General features: G+C 40.4%; 4 protein-coding genes across 12 annotated transcripts; all 4 read right to left on the bottom strand.

Annotated features, from left to right (window-relative positions):
- Positions 1-976: 976 nt before the first annotated feature.
- LOC109528593 (zinc finger BED domain-containing protein 1-like) lies at positions 977-4,599 on the bottom strand. 6 transcript variants are annotated; one of them, XM_019891408.1, is made up of 4 exons: positions 4,283-4,599; positions 2,890-3,628; positions 2,742-2,798; positions 2,544-2,649 (listed from the first exon to the last, which is right to left on the bottom strand). In XM_019891408.1, the coding sequence occupies exons 1-3, from the start codon at positions 4,489-4,491 to the stop codon at positions 2,763-2,765; spliced, it is 984 nt and encodes a 327-aa protein (XP_019746967.1). In that variant the 5' UTR covers positions 4,492-4,599; the 3' UTR covers positions 2,544-2,649; positions 2,742-2,762. The 6 variants fall into 6 exon arrangements, with proteins under 6 accessions (XP_019746963.1, XP_019746961.1, XP_019746964.1 ...); XM_019891404.1 differs by having other exon boundaries at positions 977-2,649; positions 2,710-3,628; positions 4,283-4,593; XM_019891405.1 differs by adding an exon at positions 2,198-2,285 and having other exon boundaries at positions 2,377-3,628; positions 4,283-4,598.
- A 593-nt stretch (positions 4,600-5,192) lies between these two features.
- Positions 5,193-9,073, bottom strand: snrpg (small nuclear ribonucleoprotein polypeptide G). Its single transcript, XM_019891474.1, has 4 exons — positions 8,939-9,073; positions 8,683-8,705; positions 7,123-7,247; positions 5,193-5,390 (listed from the first exon to the last, which is right to left on the bottom strand). The coding sequence occupies exons 1-4, from the start codon at positions 8,968-8,970 to the stop codon at positions 5,340-5,342; spliced, it is 231 nt and encodes a 76-aa protein (XP_019747033.1). The 5' UTR covers positions 8,971-9,073; the 3' UTR covers positions 5,193-5,339.
- Positions 9,074-10,545: 1,472 nt separating this feature from the next.
- LOC109528617 (zinc finger protein 90 homolog) lies at positions 10,546-13,033 on the bottom strand. Its single transcript, XM_019891467.1, has 2 exons — positions 12,842-13,033; positions 10,546-12,492 (listed from the first exon to the last, which is right to left on the bottom strand). The coding sequence occupies exon 2, from the start codon at positions 12,304-12,306 to the stop codon at positions 11,650-11,652; it is 657 nt and encodes a 218-aa protein (XP_019747026.1). The 5' UTR covers positions 12,307-12,492; positions 12,842-13,033; the 3' UTR covers positions 10,546-11,649.
- Positions 13,034-14,976: 1,943 nt separating this feature from the next.
- Positions 14,977-24,403, bottom strand: tbc1d22b (TBC1 domain family, member 22B). Of its 4 annotated transcripts, none has more exons than XM_019891418.1 (14): positions 24,111-24,403; positions 22,837-22,914; positions 22,407-22,599; positions 20,689-20,815; positions 19,751-19,918; positions 19,586-19,656; positions 19,355-19,483; positions 18,884-18,949; positions 18,500-18,614; positions 18,156-18,262; positions 18,008-18,083; positions 17,693-17,820; positions 16,879-16,974; positions 14,977-15,711 (listed from the first exon to the last, which is right to left on the bottom strand). In XM_019891418.1, exons 1-14 carry the CDS (start codon positions 24,164-24,166, stop codon positions 15,583-15,585), a joined length of 1,539 nt encoding a protein of 512 aa, XP_019746977.1. In that variant the 5' UTR covers positions 24,167-24,403; the 3' UTR covers positions 14,977-15,582. The 4 variants fall into 4 exon arrangements, with proteins under 4 accessions (XP_019746977.1, XP_019746979.1, XP_019746978.1 ...); XM_019891420.1 differs by having other exon boundaries at positions 22,837-22,893; XM_019891419.1 differs by having other exon boundaries at positions 20,689-20,812; positions 24,111-24,402.
- Positions 24,404-27,177: the final 2,774 nt, after the last annotated feature.

Genomic DNA, 27,177 nt, shown 5'->3' with positions numbered 1-27,177 from the left:
CGCCACAGTGTGCTCACAGCTTCAGTCTAGGAGAGCCGCACACAGACAATTAGACACGACGAATCGCGGGAGGTTTCGATTGTGTGCAGTTTTGCTCCCGTCTACCCGGGGATCTTTGCAGCTGTTTACCAGCAGAACACCGCAACATGGTAAAGGATCATCACAATGGCGTCCTCAAATAATATTTGCATGCCTCAGACATTGCATTCACCTTTAGTGGAAGAACAGCACTGCACATTCCTGTGCTCCCTTGTGTCTTTTTTTTAAAATGGTTCTTAACTCCTCTTCTGATGTTTCAGTGATTTCAGAGGGGATGTGAAAAGGGGAATTGTACAAATGAAAAGGATATTTTTGTTTTCATGTTTAGTATTTATTTTGGTAAAATGAGTATTTTGTTAAATTGTTTTGTTAAATTAAGGGAAAAAAAAGACAACTACTGTTTAACAAAGTTAAAGTAAAAATTGTCTTATTTCCCTAAAAGGGCTATTTCTATTATTAAGCAGGCACAACTTAACAAAATAAAAGAGTTCCTGTGCCTCAACACAATACCTCTCATTATTTGCTGTGTACTGGCAAAGTGAATAATTGTTATTTTCATGCACCCCATTATTGGTTGGTTGTGAGGAGTGTTGATTTGTATAAGCTTGGCTTAACCATACTAAATGGGCATATAGCCCTGCTCCCCATGACCGCCGTGCATGGGACCGGACCTTGGTCTTATTAAAAAAAAAAAAAAAAAAAAGTGGACCTACAGCATTTCTAGTTGAGGACCACTGGACTACACCCTGAACGAGTCGCCAATAAGTCGCATGGCATACGTAGGGAAAAACGACCATTCACACCCACATCGTCACAGAGTGAGACCCGAAACCACGCTGCCCGCTCCAAAGTTAAGGCGATGGCTACACCATCAGCGACTTGAACCTGTATTATTTAGAAAAGGCCATATATAACAAGAAAAGAATAATGTCGAAGGAACCTGGAAAAAACATGAATACTTTAATAAAACATGGGTCATCCAAGTTTATGTTTCCAAAGTACTGTGAGGATGAGCATGGTCCTAATTTTAATATGACTGATTCTATTAATAGCTTCAATATTTTTTGGGTGAATGTTGGTCCAGAGCTGGCTGCTAAAATGTTAGATCATATTACCTTTCAATGTGGTGGTGTTGTACATAGTAATCCCCCGTCCATGTTCTTGACGCAACTTGTGAACAAGAAATAACTTATAGAATGCATAAAAGTAAAAGAAAATGGTCAACTGACAGTTATGATATGGATGTCATTTATAAAAACTGTTATATTTAATATTTCAAAACCTATCATCTACACTTCTAACCTGTCATTCAAAACAGGCCACGTTCCTAAGAACATTTTAAAAAATTCTGTTGTACATAAATGATAATACGCATAATTTTACAAATTATAGGCCACTTTTATTGCTTCCACAGTTTAAAAAAAAAGTGTTGAAGAGCTCTTCAATTCTCATGTTGAGAAATTCCGAGTAAAGCATTGTACATTAAATGAAGCCCAGTATAGTTTCAGAGCTAAAAGGACCACATCATTGGCACTGGTTGAAACAGGTGAAGAAGTAACAAACTCATTGGACAAAAAGAAAACATGAAGTTGGAATATTTCATTTTTCCAAAAAAAGGCAGTTGATACCATAAATCACTCACTTTTACTCAATAAATTGGAGAGATAAGGGATCAGAGGGATAGTTGGGAACTGGTTAAATAGTTATTTCACAGAACAAACACTATGTAAAAATAGGTGATCTATCTAATAAACTTGGTGTTGCTTGTGGTGTCCCCCAGGAGTCAGTGCTGGGTATATAAAAATGAATTCGTCTATTTGTTGTGGGTAGTAGCTGAATCCACAAACTTCCAAAGGTACCTAGACGACGGTAGGGCTGTGAGTGTGTGTGTGAGAGAGAGGGGGAGCGATGGAGTTGTGAGTTTTGACGCATTTACAAAAGTCTATGATTACAATGGAGAAAAGTCAACAGATCAACATGCTCAGAACTAAGACTTGCCCTCCGTCTTGAGACGATGTTCCCAGTAGCAAAAAACAAACGCTCTGATGGCGTCAGTGTTGCTGGGATACCCAAAAAAGGCTTGGCCAGCTTCGCCAAGGTTGGATATCGTGTTTCGTTCGTTCTCCACCAAAGCAGTGGATTGTCCTTCTTGGAGAGAGGAAGCTCTCCAAAATACTGCAAGACTTCCTTCTGCACCGCTTGACTTAGCTGCTGAGCCTCATGCTCCTCATCACTGGCATCCGAATCTGATGATGAGCCCAGAATAGTGTTGGCAAATGACCCATCCTTTGGAGCAAAACGGCTTTCTGATGTGGCAGTGCCTTCATCTTCACTTACTTGTGACTGTCTTTCTTCCTTTTTGAAAGCTAGCGCCATGGATTGGATTGTACTTTGAACCTTGAACACATCTTCGGCGGGCAAGAACTTCAGTTTTCGAAACCTTGGGTCCAAGGCAGCAGCCAGGAGGACAGTGTTCGGAGCTTCGGGCTGAAAGAAAAACAGTTCTTGCCATCGCTCCGTAATCTGTTCTGCCACTTGAGCCTGGAATTCCTTCACTGATGCGCTTTCAAATGCTGAACTCAGTGCTGCTTTCTTGAGGTTGTGGACCAGCTGTGGAAGAGAAGAGAGAGTAACATACTGTTCGCCATGCAGAAACTCGGTCACGCTTACAAACGGCCCAAGGACCCGAGTCAGCTCCTCACTGAGGTTCCACTGTTCTGGCTTTAGATCCAGGTGATGGTGTTTGCCACTTGAATTGACTGTAGGATCAGACAGAGCTGCAGTCATGGGCCATCTTTGTCCAAGGAGCCTGGATAGCATGTGATAGGTGCCGTTCCACCTCGTACTTACGTCCCGAATCAACATTAGTGGTGGCATTCCCATTTGTTTCTGCATTTCTTGAAGCTTGGCACAGGCCAGTTCACTCTTCTTGAAGTGTTCAACCAAGCTTCTCGCAGAAGCCACACAATTAGTTATGGTTTTACTGTTTTTCAGCGTGCTCTGTACAATGAAGTTCAGAATGTGCCCGGAGCACCTCACAGAAACCCAGCCATGTCTCTCCTTTAAAATGTTTGCTGCTGCCACTACAGTAGCCCCGTTGTCATGGACAACTGCCTTCACCTTTGGGAAGGGAATATGAAATTTGTCAGTGGTCTCCTCCAGACAGTCCGCAATATTGGCAGCTGTGTGATTCTCTTTGAGAGGCACTGTTGTTAGAGAGAAGGACTTCATCTCCCAGTCTTCCCCCAGGAAGTGACATGCCACCCTGAGATAGCTCTCTGTGCCCATACTAGTCCAGATGTCTGTAGTCAATGCAACACTTTCAGTGTCCTGAAGGACCGTTTTCAGTTTCTCTGTTATTTGTTGGTGCTTTTTCTCCATTAGACTTTTGAAATGAGGTCTTGCTGGCATGCTGTACTTCGGGTTGAAAGCTGAAATCATCTTTTTAAATCCCTCGTCTTCCACCATGGACAGTGGACGCATGTCAGTGACCAGCATTTTCAAAATGCTCTCGGTTAGCAAGGCAGATTCTTCAGCGGTGCATGACGTAGCTGAGCGAAGAAAGCAATCCATTGGCCGCTGAGATGAGCTGGGGGAAAAAGTATATGAATACACATAGCACTTGTCATTTGTCACATTTGGTGCCTCAGCCAAACACATTGAAACATGAAACTGCGAATGGGTGTTTATGTGGGAAAACGCGAAGCTACCAAACAAAAAGGTTGTTTTCCACACTTGTGGTCCGAAGCCCGTCTTTTTTTAGGAAAGCAACCCATGTTTTCTTGTTGATTTCTAAAGAATTGGAAAATTCAATTTTTTTCCTGGTAAAAGAAGTGACTCTCGTCTTTTCATGTGCTGCGTGCTTTGACTGTCAAAAAAACCCTATTATGTGGGTCTTGAAATATCAGTCAAAACACTCTAAAACGACCGGCAACGTGGGGAACTCGGCTTTGAAAACGGTTTGCGGTGTAACAATAAATAAAGTTTATGAGAGAATTACCATGTTGTGGTGGTAAGCAAATTTACGGCGGAGAGAGGGTGTGTGTTTGTGAGTGCAGTGTGCACGCATGCGCGTGAAAGAATGAAAGCAGAGTGTGAAAGGAATGATTTTAGTGTTCGCTATTTAACTGTCTTGCAATTTAACTGTGTCAACACGAATTCCACAAACAAGATACAGCGAACAGCATACATTCCAACAAGCAGGCTAACGGAACGAGCTAATATCATGTTGACGTTCTGATACCTTGTTTCGGCGAGGCTTGTTGACCTGACTTTAACAGGATGCTTTCGGATCAGATGTTGTATCATCACAGATGTGCTGTTGTGAAACGCCAGTTCTGCGTTGCAGTACACGCATTGCACTTTCCGGTCTTCTTTTTTCAGTTTGAAATGATCCCACACTTTCGACATTCTCTGTCTTTTATGGGCTGTTTCTTGCTGAGACTCCGCCATTTAGCCACCTGAATGCAACACGCCGGATTAGTGTAAGCGTCGACAATTACAGTCCGTGTGGGAACATTTTCCTGGAGCAAAACGTAGCCACCTAAACACGCGAAAGGAATTAAAACGAAGCCTCGAGGTTTCTACCCATTGTTTTTTTTTTTTTTGCTACCGCATTATTGGAGTTACTAACGTCTTCCTGGTACACCTATTTACATCATCCACTTGATTATTGTTTATCTATCTATACCCAATTGTTTTTCATTCATTACTGTAATTCTCACGTTCTCTGACACATTTGCGTAACTTCACCAGTGTAGCAATGGACCGAAGACACCATCTTCGCTGCATTTCAAACGATGCAGCTGTTAGGTAATGATGATTTCATTTAGAACAATGCTGACAGCTGAATTACTCTATCCAGCCTGTAGTTGCGATGACACAGAACACGTTCGTATTTAAACACTTAATAAGTGAAGCATTTATGTCATATGTATTTTAATCAGTCTGTCATATTCTCTGGTCGTGATCTTCCCTGCTAAAAGATGTTAATTCCCCAAATCTGGTCAAAATTGCAGTTATAAAAAGTTACATTCATACATTGCAATACCTGCGCCATAAATAGTGCATTGTGCACTACAGTTCACAAGCGGGCAATGAAATAACACACTAAATTTCCATATTTTAGAGAGTAAATTCAACATAAGCACACAGACAACAAAGAAAATGATTTATTCACAAAACCATAAAACGATGGACATTTTACACAATTCAAAGACAGTCGTGTTGCTTCAGTTAAACGTGTAAAAAAAAAAAAAGGAAAAAAAGGGTCTCCACAGACAAGCGCCCTGCAGCCAATCTCATACTCTCTCCAAGGCTTCCAACATGATGATGCTGTTACCTCGAATGACCTACGACATGAAAAATGAAAAGTTACAAATTTAAGCAAGACAAGTGAGACAAACAACAAAGACCTTTGTCATCATTCTGGCACCAACTTCATTATTGTCTGTATAAACTGGTCAAACAACACGATTTTCCCTTGGCGTGTGGTGTGTTAAGAGGCATTTATGCCCCGATCCACTTGGGAAATGCTTGGGACAAAAATAACCATTAGCCTGTTTAATATTAACAATTGTACTTTTTCATGTGCGTGCGGTAGGGCTGCCAACAAACGATTTTGATAATTGACTAGTCACAGAATATTTTTGTGATTGGCAGACTCATTAAATCAAATGTACATTGCAACTCATCACACCAGCAGGCAGCTGATCTTAAATAACCATCATCAGCTTACAGTTTTAAGATAGTAGTAAACTCAACTCTCAAGAAACACTACAGCTTGTACCAGCATTCATGACGTGTGTATATGTGATAGTACAATTTAAAATGAAGGTGGTAAGCCTTTAACATTTTTACCTGTAAATGTTTAGAGGACATTCAAATGGTACCAGAAAGTACATACAGTCACAACATGGGAACTAGGAATAACCTTTCAGAAAGAATAATTTCCGGGCCTTTTTACAAAATCAAAAAACAGTATTAAAGGGGAAATCAAGTAACATTTTTTCCCCCAATATGTTCTGTGCAGCACCACTAGTCTAAACACTCCATGCTGATTAATATTGCATTGACGGAATATGAATTAAATGCCAAAATCCACTTTTTAAAAATCCATTTCAGGGGGTGGCCGTTTTGCCACTTGCTGTTGACAGAAAATTACGTCATAGTCGCTCAGGACTCTGGTAACGACCAATCACACCTCATCTATGTTCTTAGTGTGGTCGGTCATATGATTGTAAGCCATTGACAAAAAAAGTAAACGTCATGAAAGTCGGTTGATATAAGCAACTTTTGATTTATTTCCAATGCACAGTCGAACCTCGCTTTAACAGATTTCCGTTTTGTTTTTTTTTTTGACAAAAACCGGTGTGCAGTTCACTCAAAATGTCCCTTTGTAGCTTAGGTGTTAAAGTCTTGCAGTGATTCCAGAAGTGGCCACTGTTGTTTACTGCGCTGAGGCAACACAGATTATGCCACTGTTGTCACAGACAAAGTATAGATCCGGCTAACTGATGTATGTGACTATGTGGTGGCCATGTTGTCAGTGGCGATGTTCCCATCAAAGTCAATGGAAATTATGGACATTAGCTTAACATCGCAAAAGGGGCGCAGCTCAAAAGGAGCGCGTCATTATCTACTTATTCATATGGCTGCCGTTTAGTCAAGTGCTAATCATGTACACGTCTCGAACATCCCATTCTGATATTGGTAAAATATACACTTGCTTTATGCCAAGCCCTTCTTGATAACATCCAATCGTAACGGAGGTGGAAAAAAAAAAGAAGCACGTTAACCTCGCAGCTCATGAGTGGTAGGCTTGGTACTACGACACACAGTACATCTGATTTAGGAGAGCAGAATGCTCCTGCAGCTACAATCTTGTGATTGTAGCTGCAAGAGCAACCCAGATAGAACCCCTCGTCCTCTTGTGTTGTGAATTCACAATCAACCAAATTTGTCTTTATAATAAAATGAATGTAACAGCCATCTGATTACTACGAAGGAATATTGGTTAGCGCTTCATCTTTGAGCAGGCATACGACAATGACAAAGGAAAAGGAAAGCTGGATGGGTACTGACCACCATGCCGATGGTATGCTGTTGTCCTCCCGGTCCCATTTCCAGACAGTCATCCATCACCAGGTTCATAAAGGGGTCAAACCCCCGAAGGATGCCTTGCACATGTCTGCCTCCATTTAATTTAACTAAAACACATGACACACAGAGACAATCAAATGCATTGATCAAATACTTGGTGTATTTTTTACACTGTCATCATCATCATCATCATCACTAAATACGATTACAGTGTAAGGAGGGAGGGGGTGTGGTTGTTAATCCTTTTGTATAAACTCGGTCATACAGTATAGTCTGATCGTCTACAGTGCTGTGAAAAAGTATTTGCCCCCTCCAGATTTCTCTCTCTCTCTCTTTTTTTTTTTTGTATACCGATCACACACAAAGGTTTCAAATCATCAAACCAATTTTAATATTTGCCTCCTTTGGCAGCAAAAAGCTCAAGCAAACGTTTCCTGCAGTTGCAGATAATCATGCATAATGATCAGGATGAATTTTGGACTTCAACAAGACGCATGGGATGTCTGGCATGAATAGCTCTCAAGATAACACGCCACAGCATCTCAATCAGGCTGAGGTCAAGACTTTATACATAAATTTGTACAAAATTGGAGAAGATTGCAAAAGTTATCTGTAAAAGTATTGGAACCACACACACAAATCAATTAGTATTGGAACCACACACACAAATCAATTACATGCTTCAAGTTGCTCTCATGTGGAGGAAAAATGGGACAGCACACCAAAAACAAAACCTTATCCCAACTGTGAAACACAGCGGAGGTTGCATCATGGGTGAGCTTAGCTACCTCAGGGTCTGGACAGTGTGCTACCATCATTGAAAAATAGTTTCTCAGAAAAACCTGTGGCCATCAGTGCAACAGTTGAAGCTCAAAAGTGGAAGGGTGGTGTTGCAACAAAACAATAATCCAAAGCACAGAATTTTCCACTTACTTGTTGCTACCTGTCCTGGAAATGTTTACATGTTATTTTTATTTTAAAAATGAAAAAAATAAAACTTCGTGTTATCAATTTATGCAGACTCTCTTTATTCTTTTGATTTAGCTGAGGACCATATGTTATGACCACTTTATGCAGAAATGTATGAAATTCCAAAGGTACTGTAAGTCACACTGCCCGTTATTTTTTTTGTTGACAGAAAAAAAATGAGATTTTAATTTGAGGCTTCTTCACCCTGCCATGCTCTGTATTCATGTTAAATTTTATAAGTATGATTTTTTTTTGGGGGGGGGCTCAACGCAAACTAAACCAAGAAGTGTTTAACTCATTCAGTACCAGCCAATTCTAGACTCCATTTTTTTTTTTTTACCCTAAGTCTTGGAAAAATTGAAAAAAAAATAAGTATCTGGGGTTGAACGTGTGGAGTGTGAAAAGACATATAAATATGTCTTTGGGAGTGAATGAGTTAACGGCCCCAACGAACGAACACCACTGTCGGCAACAAGATCTTGCGCGAACGAACACCACTGTCGGCAACTCAGGAGACAAAATTGTTTTACAGCAAAGGCGAGTATAATAAAAAAATCAATGAGGCGGACTCACGTGAAAGTTTCTTGTCCATGAACCTAAATGAAAGAAAGGAAATTTTAGTTCAGGTACCAGAAGCAAGGGTTATGGGTGTATTACACATGCCCAGCGAAGGTATACAGTGCAAGCTAACATAGGCTAACACACATTGGCTTTATCTCGGTAGCTATATTTGAAATGGCGCTCTGGCGTCGCGGTCATTTTAGACGAATACAAACTTCTATTCAAAAGACGAATGAAACACAAAACCTGCTTTGAACATAGTACTTACTTTTTAAGCTCAGGAGGGTGCGCTTTGCTCATTTTGTCTTTCTTTCCTCAACAGTCGACAAAGAATCGGTGCCTTTTCGTTTTAGACCGGCAAAACGTGCACTTGCAACCGGAAGACAATCTGTTATTTCCTCGTCTGAGTATAACCGCAGCTGGTAATACAAATCAAATTTAAACTACTGCCCCCTTTTGGATTTTATTAACCATTACACACCTACGCCACAGCCCAGGGGTGGTTAAGCGTTTGTCCTCAAGGGCCACATTTACGGGGCGTGGAAGAGATTTTGGAACTCGCGTGGCGGGAAAGCTTAGAAATAATGAATCTAAGTTTTATTTTGCCAGAGATTTACATCACCTTTCATGGCGAAAGTGGAGAAATCTGCAACGGCCTGGGGGGGAATCAATTTCCCGTCCAGTACTATCTGTGCCCATGGCCACATTAGCTTTGAACTGACGGGCCATTTGCTCATTCATAGATGGGGGAGCAGGTACTATGTAAATGTCGATTGATTTATATCAAGCACAGTAGACGACTGGTTAGCAAGTCTGCCTGACAGTGCAGAGGTGCAGGGTTTGATTCCAGCTCCGGCCTTCCTGTGTGGAGTTTGCATGTTCACCCCATGCCTGCCTGGATTTTCTCAGGGCACTCCGGTTTCCTCCCACATTCCAAAAACATGCATGGCAGGTTAACGGAACACTCTAAATTGTCCCTTGGTGTGACTGTTAGCAGGAATGGCTGTTTGTCTATGTGTGCCCTGTGATAGGCTGGCAAGCAGTTCACAGTGTACCCTGCCTACTGCCTGAAGACAGCTGGGATAAACGGATTCGAAAATGGATGTGTGGGTGTGTATATATTTGTTAACATTCAGCGGTTATTCCATTCTTAATTCTACATACATACCACATGAAGTCTGAGGTAAAACCAAGGTTTATTAGAAAACATGCAATAAAATGAAAACAGTAGCTAGAGAGGGAAAAAAAATACCCAGTCACATTCAAAACACCAAATCACACATGTGGTGGGACTGACAGTCTGCAGAGCCAGATACAAATGTACACCACTGAGTGATTTGTAAAATATACATAGAAATATTGAAAATGGTTAGATGATGGAGCCCTCCAAACAATTAAGGTGCCATTTTTCCTGGGGTTTGTACATCTTCAAATAAACCGGCCCCAAACCTATCCGAGATTTGTAGGGATACATAGACCAGTGAGCGACCAATAATGTACATTCAATATGAGAACTGAAAAATTCTTCAAAATAGCTGATCATAAATGCAATGGGTCAATATCACAATGGAAGTGCCTTTAGTGCCCCTATCAGAATCACTCATGAAAACATAAAATGTAGCTGAATACCAAATCTGTGGTGCCTTATTATATACATGGGCTAACATTTGCACACATACGAGTACAACTTTTTTTTTAAGTGTTTCCTTCATTTTGTGGCGTTTTCCCTTCATTGGATGTACCTGATTTTGCAATGCCCCCCATATTGCTGTTAACAACAGTTTAAGTGGTTTGATGCAAAATCATTTGTATGTAGTTTTTCCATAAGGTATTTGATAAAATGAGACAGTTAAATCACATCGAGGCCATTTAAAAAAAAAAATTATACTGAACATTTTGTCTCCCTGAAATTGCTGTTGAACTTGTCATCATGGGGTAATTGACCTCGATGTTCATGATAAGACGACAATTTGTCTTTCTTCAATAGAGGCTGAAACAGTGGACAGTTGCAGAATACATATGAACACTTGTTTCATAGTTTTCATCGTGTGTAATTGAATGTTGACAAGCTTCACATGTGCACGCTGTCATGCTGAACCAATTGATATGAAACCCCTTTTTAAATTCAAAATACACTGTATGTGTTACACGATATACAGTTAGCTTGATGAATCATGTTTTACATCAAGGTCCTACATGTGATTATTAAATGATAACAGTGGCCAAAAATGTTCAGCAAGGTAACATTTTGCCGTTAGCTTGCTGCATTGTTTGCTTTGGTGAATTCATAAACACGTGTGGTAGCTTGACCAATACAGATTTCTAACAGGATAACATTTACCTAAAGGGGCAGTAAAGTCAAACATTTTCTATGCAGCCTGATTAACCTTGGGTTGTAGAAATAGGAACTCAGCAGCAAAATTCACCTGTATTTATGCACCTCAGGAGGCAGCCATTGTGCCACCTCCTGTCAACTGGAACTGACATCACAATTTCTCAGGGCTCAGGTTATGACCAATGATACCATGATTGTGAACATTATATCACCAAACAGCTGAGCCATGATTGTTCGTTACCTGAGCAACTGTGATGTCATTTTCAGGCGACAGCATGTGGCAAAATGGACGCCCACTGAGATGGATTTAAATGGATGCATTTTGCTGCTTAATTAATATTTGACAAATGCAATATTAATCAGTATGGGCTATTTAGACTAGTTGGGGGGCATAGAACATATTGTAACACCATTTTTTGATTTGACTTCCCCATTAAGACAATGAATATGAAGCTCAATGCAAAAAGTTAACTTTTTAGGCGTGAAATTAGGAATTCCGAAAGGCACCTTATAGTGATGATGACTCTTAATATGTTTGCACCTGTTTAACATAGCTACCGGTAGATGTGTGTGCACTTCCCATTCGTCGTTCTACGTCCAGTTCCTCAGGCTTTGCTGGCCTAATATTTGGAGCCCTCCATGCCTCAGCCCTCCTCTTCATCCCTAGCTTGCAGGTGCTCCTGACAGTGCTCAAGGAAGGAGTCCAGTGCTGAGAAGCCCTCCTGACAGGGTACACAGTGATAGAAGCGTTGCCTCCTTGACGCCGGACGCTCGAAGGTGTCCATCTTCTCCGTGCACACGCTGCACTCTCTCCTCACCATAGATGTGTCATGGAGCTCCACGTGCTGCCTCAGCTGTGACTGCAGAGAAAAAACCTCCGTGCAGGTGGGACATGGGAACTCTCCCTCTACGTCCACATCGTCCTCTTCTTCCTCCTGTCTTGGCCTCCCTGGACCGGCCCGCACAGTCTTGCCCTGAGCAAGACTGCCTTTAACTTTATTGTATGGTCTGTGCTCTCGTAACTTGGTAGTTTTTGTGTCGGTTCCTGTGCCCTGACCTTTTTTGATTGCACTAAGACATGCAGTCGCAGTGTAGTGTGCATTCAGAGACAGATGATGGAGGAAGAGCCTGCCGCATATTTTGCATGGATAGGCAGTTTTCCGTCTGCGCTTGCCTGCTGTCGACTGAGTCTCACTCACTGATGTTCTCTTCGTACGCAATTTTATGTTGTGCTTCTCTTTCCTGTGCATGCACATCTTAGATGTATGCCTAAAAACCATGCTGCCCGAATGACCACTCATAATCAGTTTTTTGAACAGAATTAGTGAATCGTCAACATGATCAGATCCGATCTGAGGTTGGTCTTCTTGCCTCTATGCAGACGGTTGTTGAACAGAACTGTGTCAGTCTGGGGGAACAAGTCTGGCCTCTGTCTTTTTGCTGCTGATGAACAACTTCTGAGCCCTTGTGCGACTCCATCCGCACACCTGATGTGAATACAAAGTCAGACATATAATCTTGACAAAGACGTTCTCTTAGAAACTGAATTAAACAACAAACATGATTTAAGTAGCCACAGTATTAATGAGATCAGCTAAGTTGCACTGAATCTCAGTATACGGTGCTCACCAAACTTTCTAGCTTCTTCCTCTTCCACATGACATTATTTATTTCAAGTCTCAAAATCTGCAATGCAAGAAATATGAGTTCACAGGTCAAGCCATGCGCGTTTTAAAGACCGCTCGTCTGGTCACTTTGCTACCACTAGCGTGTGGCTAACGCTATCTAGGCAGATATGTTGAGAATAAACGGCATTTACTACGAAATGAAACTTACCTTAATATCCAAAACACGCGCAGTTGCACAGCTGAACAGTCCGCAAGAAAACACGGTGACTCTGTTTGATGTATGAAATAAATACGTCTTCGGCGACCGAAAACGACGCTAACGCTAGGGCAAACGTGAAATGAAAGTTTGAGGGGGCGTTACTACTGTGGACGGTTTCTGTGACGTCACTGCTTCCGAACCGACCGGCGTCTGGGCCAGGACGCTATTTTGTTTATATAATTACTGTGACTCTTTTATTGATTTACCAGTTATGAAATCACCCATACCATCAATACATAAATGCAAAATGACCACACAGGTAACATGATTGGCCGAAATTAAAATCAATCGTTTAATATAAACAAGGAACACTACAGCAAATACTGCAATAATTAAATTGGTCTTTTAAGGCTTAAGTAAAAGTCAGCTAATTCACCTGCGTGTATTGACCCAAATAAAGATTTGGCATTGATTGAAACAGAAACAGACATTCATGAACACATTTTGATTTGGTCAGCAAGTAGACAAGACAGTAACACCACATAAAGAAGAAAATAAGAAAAATAATCGTGGAATGATAACTACCTTGATGGGAGGCATGACGGGTGGGGGGGGGGTGTACCTGAATGAATAACATTCATTGGTAGGGATTAATTTTCTTAGCATTGACAAAAATAAAGCAAAACAGGAAGAAAATAAATACATAAACTGTACTAAAATTTCATTTCATTTAGCTACACAGGTATTAATGAGCGCCTCACCCAAAAAAAAAAAAAAAAAAACCATATTAGAAAATTCAAATGATTCCTGAACACGAACCAACATCTTTTACTGAATAGCTGCCATAACAGCTAGGCATCAGGTCCACAACAAAGTCGACACTAGCAACATCACCACTAAATATTTACTTGCTCAACTTTTTAGTTGAAAAAAAATTACAAATTTTAGAGATTAATGCACCAAAGGCTTGAAACTGTTAAATCAAATTAACATTTGCTGTTAGAATTATCTTCTGCAATGAAAATGTGACAAACTACCGACCAATTTACATTCATTCCCAAATCTCCTGGATTAATTTGAAAAGCGGGTACAAGAAACACCTGGCCCAAATGAAAACAAATAAGCAGCAGGACTGATGACAAAGCATTTTTGAAACACCATAAACAACAGGAGTACAGTACATTACGGCGTCACATATTCGGAGCAGCGTTACACTGCTTCCACAGAACTATTTCAAGTACAATAGGACTGTACTTTGACAAAATTGAATTGAAATACTCACAGTACTCTTCAGTACGATCAACTAAATTAGTTAAACATGTGCCCTGATCTCAAAAGCCAACAGAGCTATTGTAGAAATCCTGGCAAAAATTATGAAACCACTGCTCCTGGATGACGATCATTTGTATGTTTAATTTTGAAGACCTATCACGAATGTTTCACAAAACAATTTGTACTCAAAATGCCACACTTCAGGTTTAAAGAAAGTTGTACTCAGTCAGGATTTTTTGTTTTTAAATGGCAAGTGTGTGTGTGGGGGGGGGGTGGTTATAGAACATTTGTTTTGCGGAACATCCATGAATAGCTTTTTTTTGTACTAAATTAATGACTGATTTGCTCGTCCACCAGGACGGGTGATTCCTTAATTTGTGCAAAGGGTTGTATAGGAAGTCATGTGATCTAATACAGTAGGAAACTGTCAGTATATGCATGGATGTACTGCTGTTCCCACAGAGACGTTTGGCAAATATTTACTGAGGGACCAAAACAATGTAAACATGACCAATGATATCTCTGTGGCTTGAAACTAAAAAATTCTAGGATCTGACATTCCAGTATAATACTGTCGGCCTATATGAGTTTGGGAACCACATGTTGTAGTTTAACGACCACAACTGAAATATCAAAATTGACAATTTGAAACCAATGTGGTAATCAATCATAAAGTAAGACCAACTAAAACATAAGTGCTAAAGCTACATTAGCCCGATGGTCTCCATTCCATTTTCCTTCAGGCAGTTGGAGGTCCTAACAATCACAAGTTAACCACATACATACATATACATATATGTGTATACATGTGTGTGTGTATATATATATATATATATAATAAATTAGTCCGCTTCTCTTAGCTTGTATATGTGTAAATGCAATTACACAAAGTACAAAATTCCAAAATTTACCCATCTTGAGATTCCTCTTTCTTTAATTAGCTGATTGTGCATTGCGGATAATTGTAACCCTCCATTCATCAATTTTCTATGCTGCTTATAAAACTTATCTCAAAGAAAAGTTTGGAGTGAGAGGGGTTTTATGCTATTTTAAAACTCTTTACAGTGTTTAACTACTCCGATGTATTAGACTTCATGATCCTAATCTTCTAGCTCACAGCTAATATTTAGTACTTATTAAAACAATAACTTAAAAAAAGTCTGTAAAAATATAATTCGTATACCATCTTAAAAGGATGACACTAAATACATTCACCATCCTTTAAAATTAAAATGTTCTGAAAACATAAACAGGAGAAACAATTAAGAGCTCCATGAATGGAGTAAGATGACAGGTGTGTGTGCTTCTATACTGTAACAGTCCAGTGTTAAATTGCAAAGGAGAATGGCAACATCATTTCGTATTCATCATCGAGTCCAGTGTGACCTTCACCATGAGGAGTCAGTTTCTCAGGACTGTTTTTGTGGGCTGATCAGAACACTCACAGACAAGCACTGTGTGCGCTGTACAGAGGAAGCCTATCTCTTGTAGTGGCTGGGCGCATCTGCAAACATGTACTTCAGTCTGTACGCTTCAGCCAGAAGAAGGCCAACTTCTTCGTTACCCCAGTGGATTGTGGGAAGGTTCTGCAATAGTATAAGTAGGCCCTGAAGAGCAAAAGAACATCAATGACCCAGAACGAATATCTTTATTAACTGACAATGTTTTATAATTGCTCAGAATTATGAACCCGTGAGGTGGCCCAAGGGCAGGGCTGTGCACAGAATATTCAAAATCCAATAAAGAATTCAAGTGCTTTAATAACATGGAAGCAAAAACTTGTGACATAATCGGTACGAGTCTCATTCGTTAACTTTTTTTTACACTGCAAAAACTGGAATTTTAACAGGGTTGCGAGTCCTATACAATGCTGACTTGGCCAATGAAAACCCAAAGTGTTCTATTTATGTATTTATTTTTATAAATCGTCTCACAGGGAAAAAGGTTGTAGTCTTGTGAATCAGTTTCAATCTGCAAACGTTTAAAAAATATAATTTCTGTATTTCATCCTACTGGAGCTAGCATTTTAAAAGCCCTAAAAATGATCTTTTTAAAACTGCGTCCCAAAATGGTTAATCTCAAAATGCTGCCTTCACGTTTCTGTGTGTACAACACATATGCATCCTTCCTGAAACCATGACATGGTTGTTCCAGTTCTCGCGTGACCATGCACGAACACAGCCAACAGGTAATCGTTCCGGCAGAAAAAACCTGAGCATGATGGGGCTTTCCCAACAAAATCGTCATATAAATCTAGTCCACACAAAGGCCTCCTCTCTTCCTCTCTTCATATTCACAGCCAATGTGAGTTTGTTTACATGGGACGGTTTCTCATTCTTGGTTTTTGGTGATTTCTTCTGGCTTACAGCGCCACATAGGCCTGGCATATACTATTACACTGTGTCAGGGTTTCCACGTGGACACACACACATTTCTTGAGACGATCCAGTGTTTATGAGGTTATTATTATTTTTTCAAATAAAATCCGGCTCCGTTTCTGTATGGCCAACTCCTAGGCTGACCCCGCCCCTCAAACAGTCTCATATAAACAGCTGGTCATTCAGGAAGAAGACAGAGAGCGGCATGGCCAGATCATTAGACAAATGCTCAAATTGTCCAGATGAAGAGTCAGGTTCTGCACTTTTGTGTCTGTTTTTCTGATTTATGTCTGTTCATAAATCAGAAAAAGTTAAAATAACTGGTCTTAGGGTGTCTGAAGTATTTTAAAGGACAAAAAGAATCTCACTAAAAATTGGCCATAAAGACATTCATACCTGAAAGTCAACCATGGAGAGTATTTCTTTACGCCATTCAATGAGGAAAGCGGCACAGACATACAGGTGAAAGTGGGAGAACCCTTCTGCTTCAGCCTGTGCAAATAAATAAATAAATAAATAAATAAAAACAACAACAACAACAACAACAACAACAAATGAAATGAAAACCTTTCATTTGAACTCCACATTTCAAGATTAATAATAATTGATTCTTTTTCCCCATAAGGAGATTTTTTTTAATGTAGCTTTCCTTGCTGTACTTGATAGCTATGGTGGGTGGTGGAATTTTGTCATTGGAGCGGCTTGGGGGGGGGGGGCGATAAAAACAAATAAATAAAATAACAAAATACATAAATAAAACACTAAAATATCTAAAGTAACACTCATTTAAATATCTTTTATTATTAATAATCGTCTTGAGAGATGGGGAAAGTTTCCGTCAATGGACGGAGCCACTATGATAGGCCAAAGCCGGACAGGAAATAACATGGGCTTTAAACAGAACCCCAATGAAATATTATCGGCTGTGGAATTATCACCCAAGAGTGCTCAATACCTGTACTTGTATTGCACACGTCACACTCGTAATGAGAGCCCATCGGCCATGTTCTGTGCGCTGAAACTGGAAGTATGTCATGACGCCAGAGATAAACTAATCAATTTCAAAATCTATAACTGTATTGCATTTATCCTGTTCCTCTACAAATAGATGTACATATACTTTCAAATACTTTGAGTATAATATTTCATTTTCATTATTATTTTTGCTAGACAGACTACATTCAATTATGAATGATGACGAGTATGTCACCTGGTAAGTATCCCAGAGGCGGATTGTGCAGCGCAGTGGTAGCTCCCTCATCAACAGATTGTTCATCCACCGGAAGGCAAACTGTAGATATTCCACCTCATACTTTTTGAAATGATTGTGAATGTCCTCTGAAAGCAGAAACACACGAGTTCCATTACAATGATACTTTCTTACCTTTCAACATGAATTAGCCAGTAAGTGTAGTACTGAAGTTCAAAGAAAATATTATGCAAGGTACATGCTCGACTGATGAATGCATTTATTGCGGGCCTATTTTAATACAGTGAAAGAGTGGCTGATGAAGGACCAATTTACCGTCGATCCGACTGACCAGCTCCTCCAGAGCTTTGACTTTGTTCTGGATTCCTGGCTGAGCAAAGGTGTAATTGTCCTAAAACAACAGCAAATTTCATAACCAAAGCAAATTCAAAGAAAAAGAGAAAATACAAATGTGTGGGCAGACCTGTATCCCGTCCAATAGTTTGCTCATACACCAGAAGCTGTCAGCCTCAATGTTTCTCTGAATGTCGAGAGACAGAGCAGCCACTTCAAAGTTTTCCATGTCCTCCACTAGAAGAACAAATGACACCGAATGACTCCGTACTGACCTCCCTCAGCCTCTAAATTATGACATTGACTGAATAAAGTCATCATGAGAAATGTATTCGAATGTGGTACCATTTTAATAATAATAAAATGCATTTTAGTTATAGAGCAATTTCAAAGTTCTGCACAGATAAAAAAAATCAAGTAAAAGTACAAATTCTAGGTAGGGGGTAGTTCAGATTTTCCCCACAGGTAACTTACTGACAAACTCAGACAGGAAGACCACAAAAAAGGGTGTGACAAGATCATTGATCCCCTGGACGTAACCACTGGCCGGGTGTCGAATAGCCCAGATGAAGAGGATACGTTCAAAAACCTGAAGGAGAGACAGATGACAATATTAGCTGAAATAAATTTGTGTTAGAAGTTAGATTTTGTTCATTCATGATACATTCGAGAACATGTGAGTATAAATGGATCCATCAAACGTTTTGGATCTATTTGTGAGAAGATGCCATGAATGTGTCATGTACTGTATCACATTTTAACAAGTAGTTTAAAAAGAGTGGGTGTGATCTATCACGTTTGCTCAAAACTCTTTATATACATTGACAGGATGATCCAAAAAGTGTTCTATTTAATTACCTCTTGCACTACAGGCTGCTGGAATAATGGAATCAGAGGGTTGGTCCTTGGAATGTCAATGTGAATCTTAACGAGAGGAAACAAATATGCCACACTTCATTCATACAGTAAATATTACAGATGCACTGAAATGAAAATTCTTGGCCGAAACCGAAAACCGCAAATGAGGAACCAAAAAAAAAAAAATAAACCATAGAAAGAAGCTATAGTGTAGTACCATAAAAACCTAACATAAATAAACAAACAAATTAATAATAATAATAAAAATACTCAGGTAGATCATTTTCTGCACTCTGCCAAATTTGTCAAAAGCTATGTTTATACTGTGGGTCAATTTGGTTGTGATTTTTTTTTTCTTCATCTCAATGTGAACAATACAATTACAATTCTATCAAATTCAACCGAGGCTTCTTTTGTATGTGGATATGTTGCTGGCCACTGGCATTCTCAAGCAGTCCAGGTCAACAATACCTGTCGGTATGTGTCTTTGTAGTGCTCATCTGTTCTGGAGTGGTAATATTGCACAATGAAGCCAAAGTATTCCTCACGCTTTCTTTTCAGCACAAGTTCCCTGCGCTCCTTGTTGGCTGGCAGGTAACCCTGTTTGGCAGAAAAGAGCAGGGAGGAGAAGGGGGATGCATACCTCAAAAGAAGCTGAATTACCATTTCTACGACCACACAACAACTTGTAACGCCTCTTACAGAGAGGAGCCTCCATGTGATTGGACGGACTTCCCTCGGTATGCCTGACCAGCTGTGCTTTCGCAGCTCCTCTGAAACCAATCAGAATTTTCACAATTAGTACCATCACAGTCACTCCGATACCCACGATGAATCATTACCACATATATGGAGCTGGCGCCCTACCAAGGTCAGTGTTGGCACTAGCCAGCAGTTGCTTGAATTTGTCCAGCCGGCTCTTTTCCCGCACTGTCATGGGAGGGGCTCCTGATGCATTCTGGTCTGAAATGCGAGCCACTAGAGGGATGATGGGTCGAATCGGAAGAGACTGCTGCTTTTGCAGTGTGGAGCGAACTGTGGAAGGTCAGACATGCAAATGAACCAAGAAGATTGTTTGGATATAAAATGACAGACATTTTATGTGACTAAACATGACAAATATTAAGGACATCCCCTGACGGGCCAGGAGGGGACATACTGGCATCTGTGGTAGACTGTGGGCAGAATCGTAGCGCACCTTTGAGCCTCCGAGACTAAGCAGCCCTGTGCCCTCCAATGGGCCATCTTGGACAAAGTGATAGACTTAATAAACTTGAATACAAAAGGAAAAAAAAGGCCCAAATCCCATGGCACACAAAGTTTCATAGTGTAAAATCAAGGGTGCCCAAGTCCTCGAAAGCCCCTATCGAGCCTGTTTTACATGTTTTCCTCCTCCAACACACCAGATTCAAATGATCAGTTCACCAGCAAGCTTTGCAAAAGCCTGATAAGGATCATTTGAATCAGGTGTACTGGAGGAGGGGAAAAATGTAAAACAGGCTGGAAAGGGCAGATTTGGCCACTCCTGGTGTAAATGTAGCCTTACATGTAAGTGACGAAACGGAATTTTACTGAGCATTCAAGAGGAAATTAATAAATGTGACACATAAAGTCCCCTTTCTGTGTTTCCCACTAATAGCTAAGCAGGTTGATCACTGACTTGTACGGGGCCAAAAATTTTACATTTATCTTTTGCATTTAGTTGTAGAATAAGAATCCAGATGTAATTTTAACATCTTGCAATTATGAATTACTGTACCTGCTGGGATGCTCACTGGTTATGCATAACTAAAATAATCTCCTACCTGAGGATGTACTGAGGTGGATCTCGCTGTTCGACTTCACCACCTTGCTGTTCACAAGCTCGTGCTCGGTGTCCTCCTCTTTTGTGTGTGACATCCCACTTTGTGGGGCACCAGCCGCATCTTGCTTCTCAAAGGACAAGAAGAAGCAGATCAGCATCCAATTGCCGTAACTATAATTCCCCGATTTAATCACTGATGACTATTCCTTCATTTGTACAGGGTCAGGCAAAATGATCTGACACATTTGTAGGTTAAATGAAATGCAAATAAAATAAACAAAAATGTGTTTTTATTTTCGAAAAGTACATATAATGCCATTTTTTTTGTATATGGGGTCCGTACTTCTTCGAAGCAGATAACGTTACAGTGACTATGAACTCTGATCAATATTGTGAGATGCAAGAGACTTTTCTCAGACCAAAAATGAATATGTTATAGACCAGGGGCCCCCAACCTTTTTTGCCCCACGGACCGGTTTATGTCAGACAATATTTTCAGGGACCGGCATTTAAGGTGTGGTGGCAATAATACAACGAAATAATATGGTATGAGCTGCATGAAAACTGTGGCGTTTTCGAAATATAATAATAAACACAAGGAGCGTCTAATCTGGCCGCAACACTCCGATCGCTATGGCAATGTTTAATGCCTTCAAAATACGATACAACGCAAATTCAAAGTGCATGAAAATGACGACTCACCACAGCACCGAGCTTGATTTTCTGCAACCAGACGGTCCCATCTCGGGGTAATAGGAGACAATGACACCTCAAGTGTGTGGTTTATGTCCAGTCTACTTCGTAATTTTGTTTTCGTCGCCGTTGCTGCAGAAACCCCCCGCCTCACACAGGTAGGATGTCGGAAATAGCAACAGTGCTATTGTGGCGATCTCAGAGTATTCAGCCATAACTTTAATCCAGTTGTCTCGAACGTACTTTTAAGGCCGCCGTGATTTGCGATCTCCAGCAGTTTTATTTACTCATTTTGCTAGCTCCTGCATTTTGTTTTGAAGTAATCGGTCACGTGACGGAGAAGCGTGGCTTGACGTGTGTCAAGCGTGACACAGACGGATGTAACGGAGAATCCGGTAGTTTTTCAAAATAAAACATCGTTTGTATTCCGAAATAAACAAAACGGAATTAAGGCAAGTTCTTTCTGTGCGGCCCGGTACCAAATGCCCGGCGGACCGGTACCGGTCCGCGGACCGGCGGTTGGGGACCTCTGTTATAGACAACTTTCGTGAATGCCTTCAACAGTGTGTGGACAATAATGGATCCCATTTGACTGATTTAATTTTTAAAACATAATGAAACAGAATGGCATTATATGTACTTTTCGAAAATAAAAGCACTTTTTTGTTTCTTTACTTTATTTGCCTTTTATTTAACCTACAAATATGTCAGATCATTTTGCCTAACCCTGAATAACAAATCTTGGAAATACAATCACTAGATTCATACAACTTTTCCTTGCGCGACTTTCTACCCTACTCTGTGAAGCTCAATTGGCTGCAAAATTAATTGCAGCCCAGTTTTACAGGAAGGATGCACTAGTACATTGTGTAAAAATGGGATGCAAATTTTCATATATGCTAGCATGGAATTTTCCTTGGATCCGGTGCATATTATTTAGTTTTGACTGCACATACACACTTGTGCAGCATTTATGCGCATCTATGATAAATAAATAAGTGCCCTAGCATGACATCGGGTGTCTACCTGCTTCTGGGTGAATGTAGAGTGCACTCCCGAGGGCAGGGAGGAGCACAGGGCGGGGCCACCAAGAAAGTCATCATCCTCCTCATCGTCATCAATGTCCCAAGCATCATTTGTACTCCGAGCAAACTCATGGAAGCTTGATATCTTTTTAGACTTGAGATTGTTTAACTTCAGCTTTGTGTCTTTGGGATACCTGTATGTAAGGAAAAGACAGTTAAAAGAAATGAACTGATATTCACATTTCTCGGTGGTGTTAACAGAATGACACACCAACACAAGATACAAACAGCAGAGGTTCTCCATAAATGTTGTCAACAAAAAGTGGGAAAATATTGGCTGCAGACCAAATCGAACTGAGATATGCGCCTCAATGAAATGGATTCATGGGGACAACATGACAGCATGCAGTCCACTTGCAGTAAGCACTTACGAGCGTCGTAGACATGGGTCAAGAGGAGGATGTTGCGCTCCATAAACAGGCTGCACACTGGACAAGACCACATGTGAACTGCAGACAGGTTCACACAACTTCACAAATACTTTCTGTCTGTGTTCATGCCAAGAGTTACGAAGGAAAGCATCTCATCAGTTATTATTCAAAGAAAGTTGACAGGCACCTGACCCCATTTTTGTTTTTTTAAATGAATGATGAATTGTTTTGCAGCTAGTGGTGGCAAATTACGCACATCTTGTCCAGGCCCAAATCTGCCAAGATCCAATTTAAAACACCAGGATAACATTGAGCTAATATCAAACTTAATCCATATTCTTGTTACTCACTCATACTAAACGCTTCACTGCACATGGGTGCAAAAGGTCCTGGTCGTCTTTCGTTGAAAGGACGACAAACCTGTTAGCTTCATTTACTTAAATCAACTTAAAGTAAGCCCGGTGGCTGAGACCTGGACAGACTCATGATGTGACAATGGCAATGTCCGTGACTTGTTTTATCGGGAGAAATCCAAGAATAGGAGTAGCCGCTGAGTGTCCTTGTTCAAACACCCTGGATGTTTGGGTTTCAAGTCTTTACACCGACTTTAGTGTTAGTGTTAGCTTGAGTGTGCCTGCTGGAGTGAAGAGACAAAGGCAGCTACACCCTTTTATTTAGTGCAGATCCTCCTCTCTGTGTGCCTTGGCAGATGGATACACGTGACCGACAATTATATGTCTTATCTTTATAAACAGAACAGTCTGTATTTATGACAAACAATTAGCTGACTGGCTCTCCAGGTCAAGTGATGATGGCAGTGGTAGATGGCTACGACTAGTTAGCCAAAACTACCCAGTCAGTGCTACTTAGCGAACGCTAGTAGGCTGCCAGCCAGCAAGAGCATATGGCAGGCAAGCGGTTAGTGACAAAACCCGTAGAGATCAAAGAGACTGGACCCTGTAAAAGGATGCCAGGGGCTCTTTTCTTAAATCGATTTAGACAAACACGGGCAACACGACGACAGAAAGCGTAGAAAAACCTCAAGGGTTAATGAATTGAACTCGACAGCCAAGACAGCTCATCTGCTGCATGTCACCGCCGTACTTCCATAACCAGTTGAAAGCATGAAAGCCAACCCGTGAACGTTACATTTCAAGCGAGTGTTATACACACTGTAACAGTATGCTAGAGGCTACACTGATCGAAAAGCCCCTGCACAAGACTTACAAGACATTTGAACAAAAGGAAGCGCGAGGAGTGGGGGAAAATCCTACCTTCCTGGAACCTTTGCATTTTTCCTCCAAAAATTGATCCTGTTCTCGGTGGCCATACTCTGTGAAGACAGCCCACCCTTAGGTCGACATTGACACCGGCTCCCCGCACCAAGCAACCATGAGGAAACCACTTCTGTCAGCCATTGACGATGACTCGGTTCCCCTTTGCGCAAGCTTGGCTGGACAGTGGAAAACCTGTTCAGTTTTAAACGCGGCGGTGTGGAAAATACGAGGGTATGGAAGTCGCCATCTTGGCACACAGTAGCTTCAGCCAGGCTTGCGGTTGGTGGGCGTGGCGAACAGGTGCAGCACAGGCAGCCAATGGGGGACCGCGGGGAGGGTCCTGGATGGCGTTATAAACGCGCAGATAACCAAGAAACGTTATAGAAACTTTGTTGTTGTTGTTGAACTGCTGTGGTCCGCGTTCAGAATGCTCAACTGCCTGCGTGTTGAGTGTGTGTGTGGCTTTTACAATCAGGTAGGGATCACAAACTTTGATTTACACAAGTCGTTGCTTATTGTAGAGTGAAATAAATCCATCCACTTGAGAGAAGCTTTCCGAGCAAAATCGAATATATTGTAGCTTAGTGGAAGAGGTGAGACGCAGTGATAAAAGCCCCCCCCCCCCAAACAACGAAGGAAAAACAGAACAAATTGGTAAAAGAAATCACGAACCATGAATCAAAAACCTTTCTTCTGCATTTTGGACAATTTGTTAAGTACTTCCCATTTTTTCCACCGGCAAATGCTGCGTTTAAAAGTTCAGTCCACACGAGGGCAGACTTTCTTTGTTGTCAATGAAACCAGTTGAGCCACACGCTGTTTACTGTAAATATTATTTTAACTGCTTATTGCATTTAGATAGTTTTGAAGGCAAGGTAACCATTGCCAACCAACCAACCAAACAAACCGACCGACTTTCTTTCCAGTTTAAAGTAATCTAAAACAGAATTGACTTCATTCAATTCAAGACACAGGAACCTGCAGGTGTCTTATTCAAATGTAGGCAAATGGACATTTTTCGGTTATGACTTTCCAATCTGTGCACTGTTTGAATATTTGAATTGTAGGTACTCTCTGCTTTGTGTTTGTTTAGGAAAATCACTGCAAATCCGCACCAGTCTTCACATACTCCAATCGGTAACAAACATCAGCTGGCAAAATATAGGTGAGCAAACTGTTACTTTCTTTCTCTCTTTTTTTAATTATTGATTTGTTGTAGTTTCTCTGGGCTTGGAATAGATGCCCATTATTTTAGCGTAACATTTTTACAGGGCAGAGAATAAAGTCTTTCACTTTCTGGATGCACCATCCTATAGTGGTTTTCAAGTGACAAAGAAAAAAATTGAACTTTGGCTTAAGGAGATCTTGTGACTTTTTCCTGCTATGATAAGCTGTGAAGTGGCTATTTTACAGAAAATAAGAGAGGGCTGCGAGGAGATCCATCAATACAGCCATACTACAGAACAATGCTGAACTCTTTGCGACCAAGAGCTTGGGGCACAACTTTTGACAAAACAACATTCTGCATTGACTTTGAACTTTTTTTTTTTTTTTTTTTTTTGCTGGACTACTTTGCTGTCATAGAAGCGGTTTATTTCTATGCAGAGGCAATGATGAACATTTATTTTAAATCATTTACTTTAAATCTACTTCAGGTTTCTAGTGTACGCAGACGAGAGTGTTTAATATGTTTCTGTGGTATTAAGTGTATAATGTGTTTTTCCATGCCACATGCTCAGCGTAGTTTAGGCCCCGAGCAAGATTTAGTTTTGCTCTCCCTCTCCGCTGAATAGACAGCATTATGGCTTCTTGTCTTGAATGCTTAAATGGCTATGGCAAAACTAATCTGACAGCTTTTTTTAAAAGAAAAAAAACCCAAATCTCTTTGATGTGTGACCCATGTCATCTGGTGGTTGTGTAGTACTTCCCAAACACACTGAAGAAAAGTTGTGGAGAACTTCATAAGACCAAAAATCTAACTTTACTTTGACCTTAGCATTGATCTGAAGCTTTTTAAATGCCAAGGTGAGTTTCTGTCTTCATGGTATGCAAATATCATTATATTTAAACCGTCTTTTACAATTTTAAGATGTGCTCTAAAATGATTGGAGTGAATGGATAACTGGGATCCAACATCTAATTTGTCAAGAGTAATTCATTTTTGATTCTTCTTCAGGCACAAGGTGATGTTTGAAGTCAGTGGGTCACCAATTACTCTTCTCACACTCTTTCACTATGACCAGGCCATGGAGGATTCTGTATTCTCTGAGAAAGGTAAGAAGCTGATGCTGCAGGACGTTGGGAACTCACTTTTGTCTGAGAGTTTAGTTTTAGTTTATGACACTCTGTTCAGGCACCAGAGTAGGGGATGTGGTCAGCATGTCTGCCTCACTGAAATAAGACTCGAGATTCAGGTCACTGAGTTTGCATATTGTCGCTATGCTTTTCTCTCTACACTGGTTTCTTCCAACATTTCAAAAACATGCATGTTAGGATGGCGTAGGTTTAAGCACATATCTGAACCAGAACAGGATAAGTGGGAGAAAATAAATTGAGTAATGAATGGATGAATGATCACGTCATTGTACTGTACTGTAATATTTTCTCATACATTATGGTGAGTTGACTTGGATCAGTTTCGTTCAAATGAAGTTGCTGCACCAATTCAGTGTGCCTGTGGGATTTGTACTTCTTTCTTACTACTATGTTGGCGCTTGTGTAAGTCACTTTCACCAATGCTGTAAAAGCTTTTGGAAAATTTCTATATGCTGTTTAGCTGGGAGATTTTGGGACGCTTTCTATAAAATAATGAGTGAGATTTTTTTCAATTTACTTTTTCATAGTGTGTAATCACTCTGTTCAATTGAAAAATAAAAATATCAATATTTAATTGAATTAACATATTTTTTCAATTGACTTTTTCATAGTGTGTAATCACTGTGTTTAATTAAAAAATAAAAACTGCAATATTTAATTGAATTTACATATTTCACATTATTACATATTATATCCCACATTTTAGTTCCCTGTCATAGACAAACCTTTAAATTAATGATACTTTCCA

Source organism: Hippocampus comes, unplaced genomic scaffold (genome assembly GCF_001891065.2).
Source record: "Hippocampus comes isolate QL1 unplaced genomic scaffold, H_comes_QL1_v1.1 scaffold174, whole genome shotgun sequence".
Lineage (NCBI taxonomy): Eukaryota > Metazoa > Chordata > Actinopteri > Syngnathiformes > Syngnathidae > Hippocampus > Hippocampus comes.
The sequence above is the reverse complement of the archived record's forward strand: the minus strand, read 5'-3'. Positions and strand labels throughout refer to the sequence as shown.